At 43.2% G+C, this 25197-nt stretch overlaps 1 protein-coding gene across 3 annotated transcripts in view; it reads left to right on the top strand.

Annotated features, from left to right (window-relative positions):
- Positions 1–25197, top strand: part of GK5 (glycerol kinase 5) — a 239707-nt gene that overhangs the window by 66533 nt on the left and 147977 nt on the right. For all 3 annotated transcript variants that reach the window (XM_086943711.1, XM_086943710.1, XM_086943709.1), the window contains exons 2-3: positions 6301–6394; positions 18107–18182. In XM_086943711.1, the coding sequence (XP_086799837.1) occupies positions 6301–6394; positions 18107–18182 (170 nt within the window). The remainder of the gene's footprint in view (positions 1–6300; positions 6395–18106; positions 18183–25197) is intronic.

Raw genomic sequence — 25197 nt, 5'->3', positions numbered from 1 at the left:
ATCAAAAATTATGTACTGTGACTTATGAATATATGTATATTGTTGCTTTAGAAGAACTGGAGAATTCTATTTTTATGTGTGATAAGGTGTTTATATTAAGTTCATTGATGAAACCTTTTTAATAAAAAAAGTATCTGGATACATTTAATGCTTTGATTTGATTTACATGCAATGTACGATGAGTTGGGGATATAATTGATTTAAAAGGTGTCACTGTTTACAAGTTATATTAATGCTTTAAGCTTCACTACACAGAAAGGAATTTCTTCTTTATTTGATTACAACACTTCCCGGTCCTTTCTGGGTTAAGTAGGGAAAACTCTCTCTTTTTTCTACCAACTCTAGGTAGCCATTGGGCGCACTGACTCCAACCTTTCCTCCTGACGCCAGTGATATCGCCACATGGTGTCCTTAGTAAAATGTTACATTACAAAACCACTCTCTATGCAGCTGAGTTGTACCAGCTGAGCCAGAAAGCCCGAAGTCTGCCGGGAGCATTGCGTACTGTGCGCTACCACTACAGCTCGTATTTTGCCATATTATAGCAGTGCTCCCAACTTGACTACTGAGGAAGGGATATAATGTGTGAAATTGCATTTCAGTGCGGTGATGCCGGCCACCACACTGAAATGCGTTAGTCTAACGACTGATACCTGGTACTTGGCAGGGCTGAATATGAAGACTTCTATACAATGCTTTCTTTGTTTTCAACTTGTTTACAGCAGCTGGAGTTGCGTTTTGACTTCACATGCGTTAAGTGTTGATTCTGTACTTCGACTGCAACATATGTCGCATGCACAAGCAGTTTTCTTGGACCACGTCAAACTCTCTAGGAGAGGACTGTCGATCTTTGGGTTACTTATCCCCTAACTCCTTGCCAGTGGTACCGTCCTCCTCAGCCCAGGTACCCAGCAATGACTACGCCACACTAGGAGTTTAGGTTTACACGTCTTTATTCATCTGCATGTAACTGCGAACTCAACATTCTAAAACAGCCTTCGATGCATTCCGCTCTAACACTTACGCCACAGGTCTACGGAGTCCCTCAAGAACCAAAGGGATACTATCATTTCTAACTCACAAGACACTACACATCTTGTGTTTCTTTCATGTGGAGCATAGCCTCTCTACTTGTGTCACTTCCACTGCTCACGTTTAGGGAAATACTATTATATTTTTGCATAAGCACTCCATAAGAGCGCATGTGTTTTATATCAGTCTCCCTCATGAGCTTCTCTCCGGCCTGTGCTATATTTTAATCTATTTCACACATGTGCTTATTTTTTTGTTTATTTATTATTGGGAGTGCCATGTGGCAAAATTGTGCATTTTCTGCACGTTTACATATGTTATCACGGGAAACATCCTTTAGAACGCAACTATTACCACGCAGTGCCTTTACCACGCAACTTTTACAACGCAAACATTTACAACGTATTGTGCTGGGGGGCGCTCTAGGATAGGGAATAAGTTTAATTTACTATCCAACACCTTCCCTAGTGTCCACGGGGACTGGAGTTGCAATAGTAAATTAAACTATTCACTTTCCAGCACCCCAAAGCACTATGCGTTGTAAAGGTTTTCGTTGTAAAAACCGCGTTGTAAAGGCATGCGTGGTAAAAGCATGCGATGTAATGTCATACATCCGTTATCACTGATTGATAAATAAAAAAAAAAGCTGCTTGTGCCTCACGCTGGCAAAATGACACATGGCCGACCCATCGCTTCTTTTTTTTTTTTCTTGCCCCATTTGTTCATGCTGTACAGCATCAGCAATGTTGATGCTATAAACAAAAAGCATTGGTAGATCCAATAGCCTGGACATTTTTTCTATGCCAATGCTTGTATTCATTCAATTGCTGGCTCCTTCTTACCTGTTCTTTTGGTTTCTAAACATAGTATCCATTTTCATGATATTGGCCTAGTCTGACACTTATCATAGAGTCCATCTTGTATTCCAGTAGTGCTGCGAAGCAGCAATCAAGTGACAATAGCTCTATAAAAAAGGTGTATTAGCACACAAAGTAAAAATGTTTGTTGTATCTATAATATTTTAAATGGTGCTGTTAATATATGCTAGTTTTACTTTAGCAAATTAGTTATATACAATTGTTTAAATCTTGTTTCTTCATTTTTTTGTTGACTTCCTGCTTATTCTCTTCCTACTACGGTGCCTTTAACTTTCTCCCCTCAGCTCTGACCTCTACTTCTGAAGTTACTCCTCATATACTCCTTTACCTCTTTCCTACTTGAAGCCTATCACTCAAAGTTATTCATTCGCTGGACTCCTGCTTATTAGTTCTCTACCGGAGCCTTCTTTATCCACATTCGTTCCCCTTGAACTCCACAGACCCACTCTACCACCCTTTCATCTCTTCCTGACTTTGAATCTTACAGTAGTTTTGTCTTACTTTGCTACCTAATCTCTTAGAACCTTCGTGCTTGAAGTCTCCTTTTTCATAATGTCTTAATTCCTTTGCCCTATTGTTATCCTATTATCCTACCTTCTAAACCCTTTGCCTCCTTCCTTTCTTCTCCTTTATCACGCCCTTGGGCACTTAACCTGATGTTTCTTTTTAGGTCTCGCTCTCGAGACCTATTGTCTTCGAGATGCCTCTCAAGGGAGACAGACCGGGGCACGCGCGGCGATTCGGGTCTGTGGACGCGGAGGTACAGGCACGCGCGCGCACACACACACACACACACACACACACACACACACACACACACACACACACACACACACACAGCGTTACTGAGACCAGCCGGCACACACACACGTGTATACACACCCAGACAGACGCACACACACGCACGCACACACACAGACACACATACACACACACCGCCGCACCCGCCCCACACACACACGCACACACACACACGCACACACACACACACACACACACACCCACACACACACCGCCAAGCACAGAAGCCAATAAATACCCTCAGGACCTATGGTCCCCTCCCAGGGGTCCTCTGTACTGCATCATACGTACTCCTGGGACCTTCTCCCCGTCAGGGCGTCGTACTCACCTCTCCCTCCGCCTCCGCCTCCTCCTCCTGCGCCAACAATTGAGAATCCCGGGAAGTCGAGGCCTGCTCTCCGTCCATCTCTACGGGGTTGCAGCTGGCTACCTCCATTTAACTCTCTATTTACACTGCGGCCTGCGCGCACGCCTGTTAGAAGCCAGCCCAGTCTGTCAGTGCTGTCCGTACCTGTGACGTCAGCTCATTACGTGCCGCGTCGACTGTCTGACTCTTCGTCAAGGAAAGTGTGCTGCTGCAGGAGTCCGATCTAATTTTTTTGGTCTCTTCTGCAAGACCATTTTTAGGTTGAGCGTCCGCTGTAGCAAGGCCTTCTTTAAACACTCTACCATAGTGTAATCTGGCAATATGGCCTGCTTCTTGCAATTGCCATTTTGTTTCCTTGGTCCTTATTTGTTCCTGGTCCGATACATCATTTCCAATTTTACCCGGGGAGCACCAGCTAATTACTGTTCCCTTACTCTCGTAAGTGTTTTTGTGTTTTTTGGGGACTACTTGTTATTTTGTGTCCTTTCTATGGTGCATGCCTTTTCCAACTCTGCCTTTCTGATAGCCACGCCTCGCTGTTCTATGTCATTGCTGAATATCCTTGTGCACGGCAGCCCCTTATTCTGCCCGTCCTGCGAAATCCGCCCATCCAGCATCCCTCACTCACTGCTTTTCACATCTCTACTCCACGGTTCTGAGGAGTCCCCGGGAGAAATAATGTGGCATAACAACGACCCATCCCAAATGGGACATTCGGATCACATCTCCCCTGTTGGTTCAGCGCCGCATCCCCTCCCCCCGCAAGAAACAAACGGCGTTGTAGCAGGGCCTGCTCCCAGGAGCATTGCTACGATTCGTGCTCCGTGCTGTAAGGCGCCTCTCGGTACAGTCGGGTACAGCGCTCTAGAAAACATCTTATATTCATGCTATCGTTGTCACATTAGAATCGCCGGCCTCCCTAGCCGCACACCCCTGCTGGCCCAACTTAGTCTTTTGCTTATAATGCTGCATACAAGCAACCTTGTTATGGAATATATATCGGGGGTTTCTGGACAGATTCGGGCGTGGCTCTGCTGTCCCCTGCTGTGTTAATATATTGTACAGACAAGTACCTCACCTCCAAAGGGGGTAGATCACCCCCCACCGGACAGGGTTTCTCCAACTCTTAAATCAAAGAGGTACCCAATCCGACAATCTTAAATAAGCTCTCTCTGATACACATCAGTCCTTTCATTGTCAGCCGCACCCCTCTGCTGCATACTATATATTTTTAAACTTACAGCATACATCACACAGCCCCCCAGCTCCTGCTAGTGAGATCTATGTGATCAGTCAGCGCCTGCATAGATCTTTGTTATCACACAGCCATGGCCATCAGCTCCTGCTAGTGAGATCTATATGATCAGCCAGCTCCTGCATAGATCTTTGTTATCACACAGCCATGGCCATCAGCGCTTGCTAGTGAGATCTATGTGATCAGTCAGCGCCTCCATAGATCTTTGTTATCACACAGCCATGGCCATCAGCTCCTGCTAGTGAGATCTATATGATCAGCCAGCTCCTGCATAGATCTTTGTTATCACACAGCCATGGCCATCAGCTCCTGCAAGTGGGATCTACGTGATCAGTCAGCGCCTGCATAGATCTTTGTTATCACACAGCCATGGCCATCAGCTCCTGCTAGTGAGATCTATATGATCAGCCAGCTCCTGCATAGAGCTTTGTTATCACACAGCCATGGCCATCAGCTCCTGCAAGTGGGATCTATGTGATCAGTCAGCTCCTGCATAGATCTTTGTTATCACACAGCCATGGCCATCGCCTCCTGCAAGTGAGATCTATGTGATCAGTCAGCTCCTGCCTAGATCTTTGTTATCACACAGCCATGGCAATCAGCTCCTGCTAGTGAGATCTATGTGATCAGTCAGCTCCTGCATAGATCTTTGTTATCACACAGCCATGGCCATCGCCTCCTGCAAGTGAGATCGTTGTGAGTACACTTTACACATCAACTCCATACACGTGACATTTTGCTAGTACTAAGTACAGATCACACATGCCCAAAGAGCCTGTGCGTGTGACTTCTGTAACGGGGCACAGATCAAACATACTTCAATGAAGGCACAGACAAGAGAGGCCACCTTGGCTCTTGCAGATACAAATGTGAGGAGTTCACTTACCAGATCACTTTGACCTCGCGCTCTGGTGCCTGAAATCTATTTGAGTATGGAACTCAGCCTTGAGGAGGCCTATGTCTTCACAAAGATGGCATGTGCAGGAGATTAAGGACTGTGTGATTTATAAACTGCATTCACAGGGCCCAAGAATTGCTCTATGATCTCTATGTTCTCTACGTGTGCAAGCAAGATCTTTCCGTCTGCACAGGCTTCAATACCCTTCACTTTTAGAAGCACACATCACACAACCCACATACTCATGTGCATGATGTTTTTGCGAAGACAGTGTACAAATGACAGAAGCCTCAATTTCTTTCATGTGTGTGTCTGTGGCTCTGTGCGTGTGTGTATGTGGCTCTGTGTGTGGCTCTCTGTGCATGTGTGTGCAAATGCAATAGGTCTTGCATTTGCGAGAGATTAAGCTATTAGCATTGTAAATTACAATGCCATTTATTTATCTGTTTTCACAACCAATCTATAAATAAAAAGTTTGTCATTTACAATGCCAATAGCTAACTTTTTCGAAGACGAGACCTATTGCATTGTAAATGCTTATGTTAACCGAGCACACAGACCATAACTGCTCTGGCACAATTTGGCTTTATAAGAGTGTAATAGAGGTGCGGGCGGGCGGATGGAACACTTAGCTGAAGGTGTTGCTAACGATAGGAAGAGAAAGCAAGGGACCTTTTGGGGAGTTAAAAAAAAATTTCAAAGCTAAAAAAAACAATACCATTCGCAAAACAAATTGCTTGAACTTAAACTAAGGCGAGACCTATTGGATTTCCAATGCTTGTTTTATCCTGCGATTTCTTCCCTCAACACACATGATTGATACTGACTTTGAACTGTTTGTCGTTGTCTTTTTCCTTGACTTTCTGCTCTTGGTATCTTTGTAAGGGGTTAACTGAACCCCACTTGATTTTCTGTTGTAAAGTGCTCTGACACCTCCTCAGTTGAATTGTGCTTAACAAAAACGATCCATAAATATTTAGTTTGGTCTTTTCTAAAAAAAAAATACAAATAAAATACTTTTATTAGTTTCTGTGTTGTCCAATCATATTCTCTGTTATTATTTCAACAGCTAGAAGTAGTGCATCCTCACCATGGCTGGGTTGAAATAGACCCTGACTTTCTGTGGAGTCAATTTATTGAGGTCATCAAAGAAGCTGTGCAAGGTAATTCGTAACTTTAAAAAATATCTTTCACGTTTTCCAACTCTTATTTCTCCATTAAAATGCATAATTATTTTTTGTTCTATCAACCTGTTTTTTTCAGTCATTCAGTTATATTAATTTTGATGAACATGATGTGTCAATCAGACAAACAGCCTTCTCGACCATGGTCAGGCGCTAGGTGTTAAAGAAACAGCAGGCAATCACATTGAATTGCCTCTATCTGGGAATCTTCAAGCGGTTAAGACAAAATAATTTGTGTAGATGTACATAGCTTTTTAGAGGTCGCAAAGTTAATGAGCTCAAAAAAGCCTTTTTGATTGTACAAAACACTATTTTGCAATTCGGTAACCTATTACTCATAATAGGTTAGCACTTCGGTATTAGGAAGGTGCGTGTTAAGGGAGTTACTTCCTAATAGCGACTCACAATGATTTGTGAGGCTGTTTTACGATTGAAATGCAGTTTCAAAAGATTCTTATATTACCCCCTACTTTAAGTAGGTGGTAACCCATTCACAAATGTGAAGGGGCCCCCTAAGGACCTATTCCCCTTTGTGAATAGTTGTAAAAACGGACCACTGCCATCACTTTTTTTTTTGTTAGTCCTCATATGTTTGATCAGTTTAAAACTAGAGAAAGAAGAGATTTATGACTGTCTCTTACCATCCAGACAGAGTGATACCCGCTCACTTCACTTGGAGGGGATGGTAACCATCACAGGATCCTTCTCTTCGAGGTCAGCTTACTCTTTTCTTCTAAATTACAGGTTCTTACTTAAATTCTCTTTCTAGGTTCCTCAATCCTTCTTGATGAATCTCCTAGATTTTTTAGAACATCCTGTATTTACTGATACTTAATCATAGGTTTAATAGTAGTCATTGTTTCAATTAGGAAGTTAAATTAAGATATACTTTATATATTATATATTTTATATAACAGGGTACCAATGCTTCTCCAGTAAGGTTTGAGACGTTGATTTAAAATTATGATGGTTCCCATGGGGAATAGATGAAGGTGTGAAAAGGAGAAGAGATTTAGTTACTACAAAAGCCAAACATTCTCCACCCAGTTATCCCATATACTCCAGCACTTCGTTCTCTTATTAGAGCGAGTTGCTCTGTCCACTTTGGCTATTCTGTTGATCGAATTTATCCATTCAAATTCTAAGGGTTCGATAGGTAGGATCCAGGCGGCTGGTGACATTTGAAAGTGGTGGGGCGTAAACTTATTGTGGTACCCGACTGCGGCGAACCAGTGTAGCAAGGATGCCCAAAGAACCTACAGGGGGTTCGAGGGGTTCTCCCCTCGAAAAAAATTTGGAAAAAGAGTGGACAAATGGTGCATTTTCAAGCAAATTTAAGAAAGCAGGAAGAATAATAAAGCAATACAATTGAATTAATCATCATTTGAGAAATTGCCAAATTTTATGAGCTATAGAGGACAATATTTGCGTATGCTGATGTTATCATTTGCCTATATTTACTTGTGAACATACTGATACACTTGTAACTGTTTTGTGCAATATAAAAAAACATTTGCTCATGCTATGCAAGCAAAAACACGCATAGGGAGCACGGAGGAATAATCCCAGAACCGGCGTCTTATGCACACACTATATCTGTGTTTGTGTATACATGCTATTAGACGTCAGCTGAAGGCCTACTCACTGAAAAACACAGGGAGTGGCCAAAACAGCAGTATTAAACACCCTGGACTGTAATATATTTAACACTAGTGCAAAACCTATGGAACTAGCATAAAACTGTGCGCAGCCCTGGCTTCAGCAGCAACAATATGGAAGAACATGCAATACCCGTCTTGCGATGAAACTGAAAATGACACGACCAGTACAGACAAAAGCTACTACTCTCTCATCACCTACCAACAGTAATGCCTAAAACAACAGATGACACCTTGTGAGTGAAGGGACAAACAGAATCGAACGTGAGGAGACCAGGAGGCAGAATGCAAAACCTGCATTGATGACAGCTCCGTATGCGGGAGAAGAGAACCTCTCCTTGTCACTTATTTTGTTAGAGCAGTGCGCAGTTTTGGAAGTCTGTCTCAATGTAATTAATTGCAGTAATGAACCTTCGCTGCTAATAAGCACACTCCATTCTTGTACTAGAGCCGTTCATCATTAATTTCCAAAAGACGGTCATTTCCCTCTAGCAACTTTCTCCATAATAACTGTCTGCACTGGTATCTCAGGAAAGAGAGTGGCGCGCGCTCTGTTGCCCAGGCAATATTTTCCACCACCAGCATCATCAAGGGTCATTTATTGCTTAATGCTGGCATTTAGCTGATCCATATGCCCGCCGAATTTTGGAAGCTAATGAGATGAAAGCAAAAGGACAAAAAGTGATTTTCGCTGCATGACACAGTTCGGTCTAGTGCGCAGCCATGAGGAGAAGTTTATTCTGATTGTTCAACGCCACCTTGTCACTAGGACACATTTTTTTTAACAAATCTACTCAAGGCAAGCAGAGAATTATTAGACACGGGTCGGCGGGGGGCATCCCAAGTGTGTAATTAAAGCGTGGGAGCGTTACCATGCCGATATCCTGCACTCTGCCCCACACGGAAATCCCTAGCACCTTCCAATTATCAAAGTTGCGCACTTACCTTACCGCCGGTCAGCGCCGCATCTTCTTCTGGGAGTGGGATCTTGGCGCCTTCACACTGGAGCGGAAACCGGTACCCCGCCCTCCGTCCTCAGCCAATCCTGGTGCTGGAGCAGCACCAGGAGTGACACAGGGCATGGTTGCTTTCTGCCCGCATGCCCATTAGCAGAGCGAGGTTTCGCTCTTCTAATGGGCATGCGCAGGCACAAGTGCGCATGCGTGGGCAAGGTTAAAAAACGTGCCTCCATGCCCACTCATGCGCACCTGTGTGTTGCTGCCTGCCTCACACAATGCCTTATGCCTGTCAGTCAACATGACACAGGACCGCCCACCCCCTTCAGACTCTGAATGGGGTGGGCGGTCCTGCATCATGCTGACTGACAGGCATTGTCCGTCGGCGCTTTGAACTGAAGTAAACTGAGAGTTTACTTCAGTTCAGACTAGAGCAGTACGCCGAGGGAGCTGCAGGTGCGGGCGGGGGGGCAACGCCCCAACGCCCCCAATGGACGGTCCGCCACTGCTTAATACACATTTCTGTATGAGCTAGTAGGATTAAAGTCAAGGTAAGGGCCTTAAGAGGTTTAGGTATGTTACTAATAGATTCTTCTTCTGGTATCACCCCAAATATTACCAATCCAGACTCCCTTTTACTTCTTGGCCCGCCATATCTGACAAGATTTTACCCACTTTCTGGCAAAACGTTTTGATGGAGGGACACCACCGAAACATATGCGTTTCATCTACGTTGAGTTCTCCGCACTTTTGGCACTTCCTCACCGTTTGCAGGAATAGGGGAACAAGGCGGCCGTGAGGTAGTCTCGGTCGCGAGCTCTCAAATCCCGATGGGCAGATGCAGTACGAGTTGCGTTCTGCGTGCCCGTTAAAGCGGGATTTTTCCCTGTAATCGTTTCTGATCCATTTGAGCCCCTGAAAACTTTATCATTTCTTTGTGTTTTTGTTAATTTTTACGTTTCCTTTGTTGCCGTTTTCAACGGCTGGCGGTGCTGGTGGTTCGTGTAGCTGCAAAGCACTGGGTGGAGTTTGGGCGGAGGATGCGGCGTGGCTCAGCTGGAGCCGTTGCGCCGCAGCAAGAATCTGCGTCCCGCGGGGAGTCAGCGGGGAGTTTTGTTTTCGCTCTGCAAGCCCCTTTAAAACCGTGAAAATCACCTCACGATGGCAGTGTGAAGCCGGGAAGTTTCCACATATGAATGTGGAAAGGAGGGGGGAAGAACTGCAGGAAGAGTGTGGGGATCTGGAGGAGAACTCTGATTTGAAAGTAATCCCCTGTATAGTTAAAGGAAAAAAAGGGATACTGAACCGTCTTACAAGACCAGAAGAAGAAATAAACAGATATACTTTACGGACTAGAGGAGTTTGTGGGAAAAAGGAACTGGAGTGCTCTTCGTTCAAAAAACACATTCTAAGGGTCAAATAACTGCCTCACTTTCTCTCAATCAGCCAGATCAACTAAAACAGGCAGCTTTGTGCGTAAATCAACCGAAAGTGGTACCATTGAGTAAAAAGGTGGTAGAAGCTACTAATCCCCAGTCAAGTATAAAGAAACAACTAAGGAAGAACCCAGGGAAAATAAAAGTGACTCCTTCACTCCGCTTATACTTTAAAGTAAAAGCACAGGCTTCGACAGTCACGGCAGAGACCTGTACAGCACTTGTAGAGCCCCAGCCGGAGAACTTAAATATAAAAGGTAGGATGGCATTTGGTCCTGCTCCTGGTCCTAATGAAGCTCCTTCAAAATAGGTTTTATTAAAAAACAGACATGACCCTCTGCTAAGCATTGAAGAAGATAACATTGACAACCATAACCCTTTATTTTACTCTGAGCATCTTACAGCCATGGTCACTCTCTAACCAGCTAGTAAGGAGTCGAACACGGCAAAGCTCGAAAACACAATGGCAGTAATGCTAACAGAGTTGAGAGAGAGGTTCGTAACATCCAAGCTCAATCAGCAGAACATTCAGGGGTATTGTGAGACCATGGAGGAAAAAATCAACAGTCTAGTAGAAAGGGTTGGGGCGATGGAAATGATTCAAACCGAGATATCAAATAAAGTGGCCACTAACCAAGAAGAGATTCTGAAACTTGAAAAAAATGAACGAGATCTTAGAGACATGCTAGAGTCTCTAGAAAATAACGCTAGAAGAAATAATGTCAGAATTTTAAATGTTGATGAAGGAGTGGAAGGGGAGATATCAAGATTTTACGTATTTACCCTTCTAAAGGAGTATAATTCGAACTTGGATTCTGACATTACAGAACAAGATGTGCAGAGAGCGCACCGTGATCCTTTTGGAAGGCCAAAACAGATCGAACCAGGAATAGCATTAAGGATCTGTACAATCAAGTTATGGGTGATGCCATCACTGAGGACAGAGCCATTGAGCAGGAAGTTTTTTGTTTTTTCAGGAACTCTATACAGAAGATTTAGTCCAAAACAATGGACAGCTGCTTTTTTTAGCGACATAGATCTTGCGCTGTTAAGTAATGAATATAGAGAGGAACTTTCGGCTCCTATAACATTGGTAGAAGTCCATAGCTCAAATATGAACTTGAAAAAGCTGCTGGCCCTGATGCTAGCCCCAATGAGTTGTATGTTTTGCTGAGGGAAGAATTGGCCCGATACTGCTTAATCTTTTTAACTTGGCATACATTTTAAAACAAGACATCCCCCCCTCCTGGGATTTGGCAACCATAATCCTTCTTCTGAAACCCAACAAAAACCCCAGAGTGTGTGAATCATACAGGCTGATATCACGGCTCAACAGTGATTACAAAATATGCGCACAGATTTTGAATAAAAGGTTGAAGCTAATGGTGGGCTCAATCATTCATAACGACCAGAAGGGATTCATGAAGGGGAGGCATATAGAAAATTTGAGACAGGAGTTAATTGGCGCAGTAGATCTTACCATAGAATATGAAAGACCCTGGCTATAATAACCTGTGAAGCTGCGAAAGCTTGCGACAGGGTCAACTGGCCCTTTCTCAATTAAGTAATCCAGTGTTTTAATATGGGGAAAGTATTCGGGTCAGCAATTAAGGCTATCCTATGGCCCGGATATTAGTAAATTGAACCCTTTCTGAAAAAGTACAAATGAGAAGAGGTTCCAGACGGGGCTGTCCACTTTCCCCCCCTTTTATTTAATCGATACATTGAGCCACTGGCCATCAAGTTAAGAGCATGTAATAACATTTATCCATTTACATGTGATGACTGGGAAAAAAAGATAGGGCTTTATGCCAATGACTTAATGATTTTTACAAACCACCTTGACCGAGTAATATCTGTTATTTTGGAAAATCTACACGACTTTGGTATATTATCAGGATACGCTATAAACCCTTCAAAAACAGAGATCATGCAGTGGAATAACAGTTCCCAGAGCGAGCTTATTAAAACGGAGATTAGATATTTAGGGATTGAGGTGGTTCAACATTTGTAAAGTCTACCAAAGGTGAACTTTGATTCAGTCACTTCAAAAGTCAAGAAACAACTTCAGCAGTGGGGCTCTTTACCTTTATCTTTTTTGGGTAAATCAAATGTATTAAATATGTCTATTTTACCCAAATATACATTTATTTTTAATACAATTCCACTGGAAGTCAAGAAGGAATGGATTAAAAAAGTACAAGGAGCCTTCTACAGCTTCAACTGGGGGAAAAGAAGACCCAGAATCGCATGGAAGAAATGTAGGGAAAAAAGTAAAATGGGGGTATAGCGAGCCCAGATCTCCTACAATATCTGAGAGCCTTTCATTGGAAAGTTTTAGACAGCTATTAAAGGATTCCAACAATATCTCCCCTATGTTCTGTGCCTTGACGTACTGCCCACCAGACTTATCCAACCACTTTCTCTATAAGTTCAGAGACCCCAAATTAAAAAAAAAATCAGACTGAAGTCTCTCCATTGGGCCTGTAAAGTGTGGTATCAAATCAGGAAGATTCTACAGATTCTACATTATAGCCACTATGCACCAATATGGAGATCGCCAGGAACCCCCGCACGTTTGCAAGACTCTTTAGCAACCCCAATAAGGTAAAAGGGAATTTGCAGATGGGGCCAGTTGTTGGAAGGTACTAGGTTAAAATCTTGGCAAGACTTTCAGGAGATCACAGAAGGCGCTGTCTCTCGTTTTAAATACTGTCAGTAACTAAGCTGGGCAAAAACTTTGAGACAGGCGGGGAAACAAAACTAACTTCACGAGGCAAAAATAGCATTGCGTCCTGGATTACAGAAAGAGGTCTCGGTATGGTACTGGTTACTGGTACAATCATCAAAAGACCCCAGTACAAGGCATACAGAGACGTGGAGGAGGGAACTACCGGAGTATGATCTAGAAGCACTTTGGCAAGTATCTACATCTCTTTTGTGCCATTGTGTGAAATCGGTACAAAAGGGGGTAGTGATGGACCAGGAAAGGCATGGCCTGGCAGTTCGGGCTGGACTGTTCCCATGAGGCACAGGGTCAGACTGAATTGCATATGGCCATGTCTGAACTGGGGTGGCAGAGTGGGCTAAAGAACGGTGATGGATTAAACCCAGATCTGTTGACTGGGTGTGAGTGTTTGATTGGTTCAGATGCTCCGTCCATCACCACCCCCTTTTGTACCGCATTGTGTGAAATCGGCGCCTTTAAAGAAAAAACACCTTTTTACTATCCATAAGACCTACTAGACGCCTGGAAAATTGAAAAGAAAACTTTCCATTTTAGTTTTTGAAACTCATCCTGTTTTACGTTAAGGAAAACAGGCTTCATTAAGAAAAAAGAAAAAAAAGTGCATTATTTAAAAGCAATCACAGACATCGGGATCTGCCAACCCCAGCAGGCCATCATTCCTGTGATCTTCGCAATCCCCAATGGGTGGCAAATTACGACCTATCTCATGCATATTAATGAGGTAGGTCTATTTGCACCCAACTGGGAATCACAAACAGCGTAAAACATACTTTAGTACATGTGGCGGGGTTGATGAAGGGGCACGGAGACAGGTGCGAGGTAGGTATGGTTTTTATTTTTATGAATGTTTTTTTTCTTCCTTAAGGTCTGCCTTTCTCAGGCTAAAGCAGCCGGGTCTATGGTAGCTTGTAGGGTGCGGGACCTTCTGGGGCTTGTCAGTCTCTGTCCGGGCTCTTCACGGGCCACTTCTCCTCCTCTCTTTGCGTCCCAGCGTCACATGCGGAGGAAAGATGACTCAATTAGTGAGGTGTTCGGTTTAGCTGATATCCCAACGGGTACCCGGGATGTGAGGACACTGGTGCAGGTGTAATATACAGTCCGCTCGGTGAAAAGCACGTGAGGGGTAGTTTGTGAGGGAAAAGAAGGTAAACGAGAGGAAGGGTAATGAAGGAGAAGGGGATATTTATACTGTTTTACACAGCGTCGCCTCGCCTCCCCAACCAGCCCGATACACGCTGACGTACCTGGCTGAGCCACACTCCTCCGTGAGTGTGGCTGGGCGCTTCGCGGTACTGTTGGCCTCCAGGCACACCGTTCTCCATCCTTTTCTCCTCTGGTTCCGGTCTCCTTCTCGCTCCGTCCTCCTCTCTTCTCTCCACTCTCCGCGGTGTCGGAACACCCCGGTCCTTCTTCTTCCAGGCTTTTGACTAATCCGCAGTGCAGCGCATCATAGGGGGTGTGTTCCCGTCCTCGATGTCGGCCCAGTTAAAGGAGCCCTCCCCATGTCCTCTCGGTTGCTGGTTCCACCATTCTTCGAACTCGGTTTCCCAAGTAGCCTGATACAGTGGAAGAGAGGGGATGGAACGCAAGTCAGTTGTCCACCAGTCAATGCATTTGTTCGTGCCCTCTTCTTGTCCCGTCCCACGGCTACAATACATCATTGTTTGCTATTACCTTATAGCGAATCACAAAAAGTCACTATTAGGTAATCGCAAACACAAAGGTATGTACATCTGACCCTTGATCTCTAAAAAAAACCTTTGTCACTTGTGGGTTCCCCTAAGGCTCATCGCTATCTCCCCACTTGTTCAGTATATATGTTTTACCCTCGGCTAATGTTTTGCTTGAGCGAGGAATGAACGTACAAATATAAAAAATTAAGCTTAAAATTAGTTACTTGTTTAGCACTCCAACGTCCTACAGCGATAAAATAAACAGTGCGATTGTTAGGGCAGTGGATGGAAAGAAATAAACTCAATCCTAATGCTGACAACGCAGAGGTTCTTACAGACCATGGTAGTCTATGCCTGGCCTCTTACTGCCCACAAGCACTTGGTAACATTCTCTACCCAACAAACTGTGTAAAAACAGCTGCGGCCCATGCAGGTAAGAGTGGTGGGACCCGTGTAGGCAATAGAGGTGGGGCCCAGTGCTGGTGGGATTTGAACGGACGATAACGAGGGAAAATAAAATAAATTGTTCATTTTCGCTCATTGCCGTCGGTCAAAATCCCCCCGACCCCCACCGGGCGCCACTGCTCTTACCTGCACGGGCCGCAGCTGCTCAAAAAGGTTTGGGGGTTGATAATTGGTTATCTGTGAACCCTCAAATCTCTGCTGTAGTCGCTGTCTGTACATATCGCATTCAAATCATAAGAAAGATCTCCCCTAACTTTCCTTGGATAGGTACAGCATGGCAGTATCCGCCTTAACTGGATCTAGACTGAACTAATCTGAATCTTTAGACGATATCTTCTTCATAGTCTGCAAGGGATTCAGAAAACTGCAGTTAGACTAGTGTCTGGGGGCTTTTTGCTTTGACCATGATAGACCAAGTTTGAAAAAATGATAGATTCATTTTAAAACCCTCAATGCAGGGAAAATACCGGCCTGCATTAAAGAAGACAGCGTAATTATCAAGCCAAGAGGCTCCTGCGGTCCTCTGCCACTAACCCAATGATAGGGCCCAAGTTCAATAAAGCTAAAATAGGAGAACACAGTTTCTCTACATGCACCCTTAAATGATGTAATACCGTGCTGGACAATCTGTGATTGTAAAGTTCACTCCCGCTCTTCAGGCACCAATAGAAAACTTGGGTTTTTAAACAATCTTTTCATTGGACATCATAAATTGCCTATAGGATCTGCTTCATCCTCTTGATTTAGAGCCTAGAGACGTATTGGTGATAGAATGCTACAGAAATCACTTTTTAGCTTAATACAACACTTTAGTTTTTAAGGCCTTTCATTGTCTTATACATCTGTCCAAGTGTTTATATTCCATCTTATTCATTTCTCACAACGTTCTTTCTTTCCTTCGTTGCTAGCCTCCTTGTTTCTTTGTTTTCTTCAGACGCCTTTAATCTATTTCTTTCTGATCTAGCCCTTTGCCCAGACCTCTCTTCCTTCCGTTGCACCTTTCATTCACAATCCCACTATCCTTCATCTTTTTTTTTCTTTATCTCCTCCTCCTTCCTTTATGCCTTTCTATCTTCCTTTGTCCCTTAGATTATTTGTCAACTCCTTCCTGTCACTGCTTCCTTCGGCTGTTCCTTATTTTATTTCATCCTCCATTTTTTCATCCTTACCTACCCTTTCTTCCTGTGTTGTTCAAATCTCTGTCCTTCTCCGCCTTTTTTTCTCCTCCTCTTTCCACAATACCACCCACATAGCAGGACACATTCACACTGAAGATGACATTGTGAGTGAGTCCTCAGGACGTCTTTACGAATGGCCTCTTAATTTTGATTGCGCAAGTAATGGTCGCTACCAGCGCAATCCGAATGATGCATTCACCCAGAGATTTCGGCTGCTAAAAACAGCTTTTCATTTTTGTTTTTACTGAAAAATTGTGTGTAAAGTTGTTTCAAATTAATTATTGAATAACGTGGGTCATTACTTTGAGGTCAAAATTATGCCCATGAAAGACTTAATACCATAATACCTGTTATTAGTTTTCATATGTACAGCGCTCTGATACCATTGGGTCATGTTAGGGCTTTATAAATCATGAGGCCTGAATAGCAGCATACAAGCATCAGAGGCCCTTTTTACCAACTCTGCATAACTTGCGTAATGACCTTAAAGCAAATTGTAAGCGCTGGGATTTGTAAGTAAAGCTACCATTTAACAGAAGAAAATCCATATATGATAGTCGATGTTCAAGGCTGGTATAGTTGTGGCCAGTTCTAAATGCCTTGGGTTTATCCCTGTGCTGCACTGAGGTGTATGGGTATTTTGAGGAGATGTGATACTAGTGGGTGTGAGCTCTGATGGGTTGGCATGCATCCACCTATGGCTTGACATGCAGCAGTACAGAGTCTTTGGACATAGGTGTGGTATCCTTAGCATCAGCAGGTTAGACCTACTCTGTAATCTCAAGACGTGATCCCATTGTGGAGGCTGTCAAAAGATCCTAAGCACCTCCGCGTCAGTGTTCATGCCTTCAGTCATATAAGGTTAAGTTATGAACTCCAGTGACCATATCCTGTTGAAGCAGCATCATCGTTCATCCAGTTGTCCGCCACCATCCTGCTGATTGACTCTGAGATTGGTAGAGTCAAAGTGATGTCTGTTTTGTTTTTTTATTCTTGTACTATAGAACTCTTTGACTTTTCTGTTGGTTTTTGGGAAACAATGTTGCTACAGCCTCTCTGCCAGAGGGCTGCACTACACACATGCATTCACCCACTGGCATTGCCACTCAGTGGAACCTGCTCATCAAAGAGATACTGGGCACACATACCCTCACTCTACCGAGTCACGAGACCTTTGGTGTCCTGTTCTCAATTTTTTAGGTAGACCAGTGAAATTTAAAACCGAATATTGTAGTTATGTTTCTCCTTCTTTTATTGTGGACTACTTAAATAAAAAGCTATGGTTGAACCCAATAGTAGTTAAAAAAAAGGAACATTTTAGTGCATTTAAAATAAGGGTGCACATAATCTATCCACTTTAGGTTTCTCTATTTTATTACTGTATGTTAGTTTGTATATTAAAATGGATATTTGGGGCATGCTATTTATCCTTGTATTTAAGAAGTGCTTTGATCGTCTAGATCCAGGGTATTTGTCTGGCAAAATGCTAGAATTGAATTTGCCTTTATTAAAAAACAAATATGTGCATTTGACAGCTTTGTGGTTTACATGCCATCAATTTTATGTTTGTTTTTAGATGCAGGTATTCGAATGAATCAAATTGAGGCAATTGGCATATCAACTCAGAGAGCAACATTCATTACGTGGGATAAGTATGTATTTGATACCGTTTTACTTACTAGCATGGATACCGCTCTCACATGTTATGTTTTTGTTTAAGGAGTATCTCAAGTAACTTATGTTAACGTCTACAAATAGGACAAAGAGAGTGGCTTGGGAAGTAGTTCCAGGGTAGAGGTGTGTTTGGATAAATCCACACCATCCTCTTGCCAATTACAGGAAAGGTCTCAGGAGTTTGGACTCTTGGCCTGGATCTAGATTAGCAACATTTAACACCATGTGTTGCTGTGCGGTGGGAGGAGACCCTCTTGTTGCAGGATACGTGTGAACCACCAGGAACATTGATTTTAGCAACTTTATTGGAAGGCATAAGGGATGACTACTAAGCCAGCAAGTAGGAGCGAATAAATTGGAATGTAAATGTTGTTAGGGTTATTTTGTGTTTCGAAACCTTTTAGTTCGCAGATAAATATAATAGGTATAGAATAGGGAGAGTAAAACCGAGAAATTAAGGGAAGAATCTTCCGCGCGAGTTTCTCAGGACCCTTGGCACCTGGCAAACCAATCAGTACCAAATTAGCTACAACATGGAAGCTGAAAAAAATTATGTGTTTATTTATTCAAGGGCAAAAGGCCCATAGTTCAGGGGCATTAACCAAGAAGTAGCTAGACTAACCTAGACTTAAGAAAAATATTATGAAATTTATTGAAACATCCCGCTCACCGTGGGATCAGATCTGTTTTTGAAGTCCTGACTCACAATCTTATTTATAACCTTGCATTGCCTGATAAATGTAATAGTTGAACATTGTATTTTAAATCCTCCGTTATTTCCTTGATATCAAACAGGAAGGAGTGCTGTTAGGTAGTTGCCTAAGATGTAGGGTGACCACCAGTGCTGGAGAGGGACCCAAAGCAGTCTGGCAAATTTGTTTAGACCAGCCCTCCTATGGTGTATAACAAGCGATCCTGACCACTAGAAGGGGGTTTTTGGGGGTCTCTCTCTCCCCCCCCCCCACCCCCAGGAACATTTGGGAACAAATGACAAAAATGGTGCAGTCTGCTAAACACATTTTCCCAAATATATTAAAAACATTATTAGTTTTTTAAACAAAGTCAACGATTACTTTACATTTCATTATGATACAACAATCTTTTTTGGGGCTCTTCTTTGATTCCCTCAATATCACCCTCCAACAGTGCCTCTCATTTCTCCTTAGCCCCTCTCTCACATGTATTTTATTTGTTTTATAGCTCCTCTCATACCAGTGTAAGGTGTTGGAGCACTTTACATCACAAGCACACATACTGAGACAATGAGCATGTGAGTGTAAATCAGTGTATTGAAAATGTTTCATAACACAAGGGGACTACAAGGTGTAGGATTCACATGTCATTCTAGAGTGCTTAGTCGTTGAGAAGCACAAACTCAGGATTCAGAACGCAACACGATGGTTAGGGTTGCCTTTACTAATAAGAATGTATTTTTATTCAAACCCTTTTTAGCAGCATTAGGATAGTAAAAGACTGGGAATAAACATAACTTTCTAATTTGTACCATGCAGTTTCCATGCAGCTCTTTCGTTGCAGTTCGTATGTTATGTTATGTTAAATTAAATTTATTAAGCGCACGTACGCCCGTAGGCTTCATGGCGCTGTGGAAGACTGGCAAAACATAACCTGTTACAGAAAGAAAAATTAACTAAGGATAAGCTTGCTTAAAGAGCCAGGTTTTAAAAGCCTGTCTAAAGGCTAACAGATCTTCGTGGAGTCTTAATGGCAGTGGCAAAGAGTTCCACAGGGAGGAAGCTAGGAAGTGGAAAGATCCTCCTCCCTGGCGTTGTTTCCTGATCCGGGGCACAACTAACAAATTCTTTTGGCCAGAACGGAGAGCACGGGAGGGAGTGTAACTGACAAGCAGGCTGCTAATGAATCCAGGGCCCTTACCTTGTAGAGCCCTGAAGATAATGCATCCCGCTTTAAATGCTGCTCTCTGCGCTATAGGCAGCCAGTGGAGACTGGCCAGTCCAGGTCTAATAGACTGCCACTTAGGAATTTTACAAATCAACCTGGCCGCTTGGTTCTGGACCAGTTGGAGTCTCTTGAGCTGCCCCGCTGGTAGACCCAAATATAAACTATTGGAGTAATCCAAACGTGACAGCACAAGAGCAATAATGACCTGAATCAGAGCAGGGTGGGTTAAAAGGTGGACAATCTTCTTAATCTTGCGAAGTTGGAAGAAACTTGCAGATACCACAGTCCCTACCTGGCTTTTGAGCGAAAGATCTTCATTGAAAGTGATTCCTAAGCTCTTAACTGTTTTGGATTTAGCTGGAGGATCTCCCATTTCTGGAGGCCAGAAGTGTGGTCCCCAATACAGTTCACTCTTCCCAGGCAAAATCAATTCAGTTTTGCCTGGGTTGAGTTTCAGATGATTTAGGCCCATCCATCTCTGAATGTGAACCATGGCCTCCCGAAATTCGGTGACAGCACCAGGGGAGTCCAGACAGAAGATCAGTTGCAGATCATCTGCATAGTTAAAAATTAAGGCTCTAAACTTTTTTAGTGAAAATAACAAGGGTCGTAAATACAAATTAAACAAAAGTGGGGACAGGGACGAGCCTTGAGGGACTCCACATTCGTTTTTGATTTTAGGAGCTGTAAAAGTTCCTAATCTCACTGCCTGGGTACGCTCCGAGATAAGTGACTTCAGCCATCTAAGTGCCGAGCCTCTCAGGCCAGCCTGTTCGACACGGTCGACCAAGATGGTGTGGTCGACCGTGTCGAATGCGGCCGACAGGTCGAGAAGTACCAATGCTTGGTGAATGTCCCTATCTGCATTGCTTCTTAGTACATTCTGGACCGCCAGTGTCACCATCTCGGTTGAGTGCCCTGGTCGAAACCCAGCTTGATTAGGCTCCAGATATCCAGTGGTTTCAACGAAGCTAGAGAGACAGCTAGCAACGTGTGCCTCCAGAATTTTTGATAGGAATGGCAGCAAGGATATCGGGCGATAGTTCGATGGATCGTGGGGGTCAAGACTGGGTTTTTTGATCAGGGGAATCAATAGAGCATGTTTAAACCCTGCCGGTACCTTTCCCTGGTTAAGTGAGTCGTTAAGTAGAGAAAGGATCCCGTGAGGGATAGAGTGCCCAATCTCTGTAAAAATGTGGGGTGGGCAGATGTCATCGGGTGATCCAGACTTAACCCGTGCCAGGAGAGTTGAAAAAGTTTTAGAATCTATAGCAGGAAGGGTGTCTAAAGTAGTGGGGTTATTAAAAATATCATCTAAAGGGGACGATTTAGGAGAGCTAGCAATGTTGCGTTTTATGTTTAGAATTTTCTCTCTGAAGAATTCATTCAGAGAGTCACACAACTTCTGGGTGGGGGCTATTGATGGGGCTGTCCTATCATCGTCACAAAGCTCGTTGACTATGTTAAAAACATCTTTAGTTTTATTTGAAGAATTTAAAAATTTTTGGGAGAAATAGTTAGATTTATGTTGGAGCAAGATTTTTTGGAACTCCTTTCTTGCGGTACAAAACACTGTCCTGGCTTGAGGGGAGTAGCTTTGTCTCCATTTCCGTTCCTTCTGTCGAACTCCCAGTTTGAGATCTTTCGTAGCTTTTCGTAGCTCACTGTGCTAGATTATGGTTGTACCTTTTGAACTGAACAGTAACAAAGGGATCTCTGTGACAACAGCAGTAACCCACTGAGCTAAGCATATATGATGCTGTTAGGTGATTTGCATGTTACATGTTCTTTGCAGCAGGCATATTAACCCTCTGCGCCTTCTTAGATGAGTCAAAACTGCCACTGGATAAAACTCCCATCTCTCTCCAGCAGGTACCTTAATCGCCAGAGAAATTTTAGTCTGAAAACTGCTAAATATTCAAAGGACTCTGCAGTGGGTGCTTTTAAAACTGCTGTACTGCTACAAAACTGGCCCCCAGTAACAAAACGTCCCCATCCTGCTGGGGAAATGAGCAATGCACGGCCCATCCTACCTTTGTGACCACCTCCCTCCATGTCATTATGGACACTTGTTTTCAGTCCTGGACTTTTCTGCGATTGCCTATTACATTCTTATTGTTGTAGTCTTGTTTTACATTCGTTGACTAATTATACTAACACGCCTTAAATCAGTGATTTGTAGATGGAACATTCAGGACTAGAGACCGTGGCCATTAATGACCTCGAGTGAGCATGTCACCCTATTAAGATGTTAACAAAAGGCACCCTTGCAGGCATTAAGAGGCCGAGTGGAAACGGTATCATGTGTGCACAAGAACAAGAGTCTCAAAACAAAATGTACTTAGAGAAAAGAAAGATACACTTGTTTCTGTTGTAACACAATACATTGATCATTTAATCCTAAACTGTTGTGAATGAGAGGGCAGATTATGAGGCTGAGCGTCTGGCACTGATTGTGGGTGTACCTCTGGGCATTAACCGTGAGTAGAGTTGGCACATATGCAAAAAATGAGTGAGAAGGGAGTACGGTGGTGGCTGCCACTGTACATGTATAAGTCACATATACTATTTATTATAGACTATATAGACCTAAAGCATATCGCTATTTTGGAACCCAGGTTTCTAGATTTCAAACCCAGCCATTACATCCCAATTCCTCTCATGATATTTCCGTTCGCCTACCAGGAACGGATAGCAGGTGATGACTGCCTGAATTGCCCTTTTTTTTAATGAACAGTTATTGCTTTTGACTTTTGAATTGCCAGAAGACACGAGAAGCAATGTTGAGGTGGTAAAGCGTAGGCAACAATAGAGGAATATTGCAAGTCTCCTGCGATTCCGCTAATCGCTCCCATTTTCTATCTTAATCTCTCTTCTTCGTACTCAATCTGCCTCCCATACCTGTGCTGTCCCCCCTGCTACAGAATAGATTTACACTGACTCAAAGAGCCCAGTACTGATATCCAGTACAGAGAAAATCCAAGCAGAGTCAAGTCATCCAGTGACACTGCGCTGTGGGCCTAAAGCCGAAAGATCCTTCTGATGTGGGGGATCATAAAACATGGCCGAGAACTGCAGACAAGAAGCTGTTCAAGGAAACACATCACATGCCCGTTGTAAACTACTGACACATTGAACGCTGACAAGATCTACGCTAACACTTTACTTTACCAGGATAGGATTTAAAGAAATCAGGGGCAGATTATCAGCCTTGGCAGAGACTGCACTTTGCACTGATCTCATAACCTGGTATTATTATATTTTTTTAATGGCTTAGCAACCCCGCTGCTGTCATCCGAAACAATGTTAGTCCAGTATGGCTACGTTTTTTAAACAAACATCGGCAAAACCAATTGGTCTTGACTCTAACTTGCCGAGCTATTGGCCTTGTCAATCTTTTTCTGGTAACTGCACATGTGAGCATACTTGAAAACGTATGCGGACACATGGCTGACAGTTTAGCAATTGGGTTGCTATTAAAGAAATCTCATTCCAAGATGGCCACTGATGTGCGTGCATGCATGCTCTGTAATGCTTGTTCACGTGTGTTGTGACGCATGCCTAATGATATGTGCATGTACATGGTTTGTGTGACACAGGTGACCATTGTAATATGGCTGACGGCGAATGGAACATTGAAATGGGAAAAAAAGTAAAAATGAAGTGCGCATGAATCATCAAAAAAAGTAACCGAGAGGCACACCAACACTTCGCAGCTTCATGGCCCTTGTAAATAAATATGTAAGTAAATCAACTATGAGTTGGGGAGCGGGAAGAGGGTAAATCAAGAGTGAGTAGGGTTAATAAGTAAAAATAAATAAATCACAGGGCGTGGAGTGGAAACATCAAAGTTGGTGAAGAGGGAGGCAGATTGCAAGGAGCTTTCTTGAGGGGGAAGAAAAAGCAGAGGGAGAGAGTAGGTAAACACGTGCATTTCCATGGAGTACTGAATTTTACTCCCCTCAGGTATGCAGTGGAAGGATACACCCATTCAGTCACAACTTCGTGAGACCGAAATGCTCCTGTGCAAGACAAATACAAGAATAAGGAGAAAGGCTATTGAATCAAGAGGAAACCACTGAGATAGACCACAAAACCACCAGTCATAAGCAAGGGAGTGGCCCACAACCCATTCAGTGTTCTATATTAGAAACAGTTGGGCTGCCTACAGAAAGATAAAGCTGTCCCTATCCAAGGCCTACAAATGGCCACCAACCAGCAAGTGCTAATAGTTTTCTGATACTCAGCAATGGTTACCTTTCAGATCAAAATGGATGGGTGTGAGGGACTACTCTTTTGGGTAGCAATTCTTATATGCATCGAAGCCATGTTTGCAAACAATGTTGGTGGGGCCAAGGTCATATGAAAAGCTCCACCCCAAATGCTACATGCACCAGCTGGGGTACAGCAGCTCCTGCACTGCACGCCAAGAGAGAGTGAGCCAGGAAGGGCCCACCTTAGAAACCCTACACCAACCAGCACATGCTTCCTTTGCACATGACTGACTTATAGATGTTTTCATGCATGTAAAGATTGTGTAAAACTCATGAAATGCCATAGGAATGTTTTTTGCACACACAGGGCTGGCAACATCTTTGTTGTTTTGTATCAAAAACCTCTATAGGTTTTTGACGAAATGAGCAAAAAACAGTTAATTGCAGTGAAATATTGTGGGGCCATGCTTTAGGATTTAGGTAGGGACATTCTAATGTTAAGGAGTTTTCTACATTGCACTGAAATGTTTAATGAGCAAAACGGAGGATGTGTGCCATGTGATATATTGCTTTGCTCTCCAAGTATGTTCTTGTGATTCTAAACGCCTAAATATAGAAACCTAAAAAAAAATGAAAATATTATAGTGATCTGCTATAGGGTGAAGTGATGAAGTGCTTCATAAATCATACCGTTACTCATAATTAACATGATATTGCACGTGCCACAGATGCATGGATTTGATGTCTGTCTGTTCTATCTTTCCTTCTGTCAGTCTCTCTAATTGGAGAAGTCTGTTTCACTATCACATTCATGTATTCTTTGCCTGCTTCTTTTCTGCTCACTCGCCCTCATTTTCAC

Source organism: Lissotriton vulgaris, chromosome 11 (assembly GCF_964263255.1).
Source record: "Lissotriton vulgaris chromosome 11, aLisVul1.2, whole genome shotgun sequence".
NCBI classification, from domain to species: domain Eukaryota; kingdom Metazoa; phylum Chordata; class Amphibia; order Caudata; family Salamandridae; genus Lissotriton; species Lissotriton vulgaris.
This window is presented reverse-complemented; position numbering and strand designations above follow the sequence as displayed.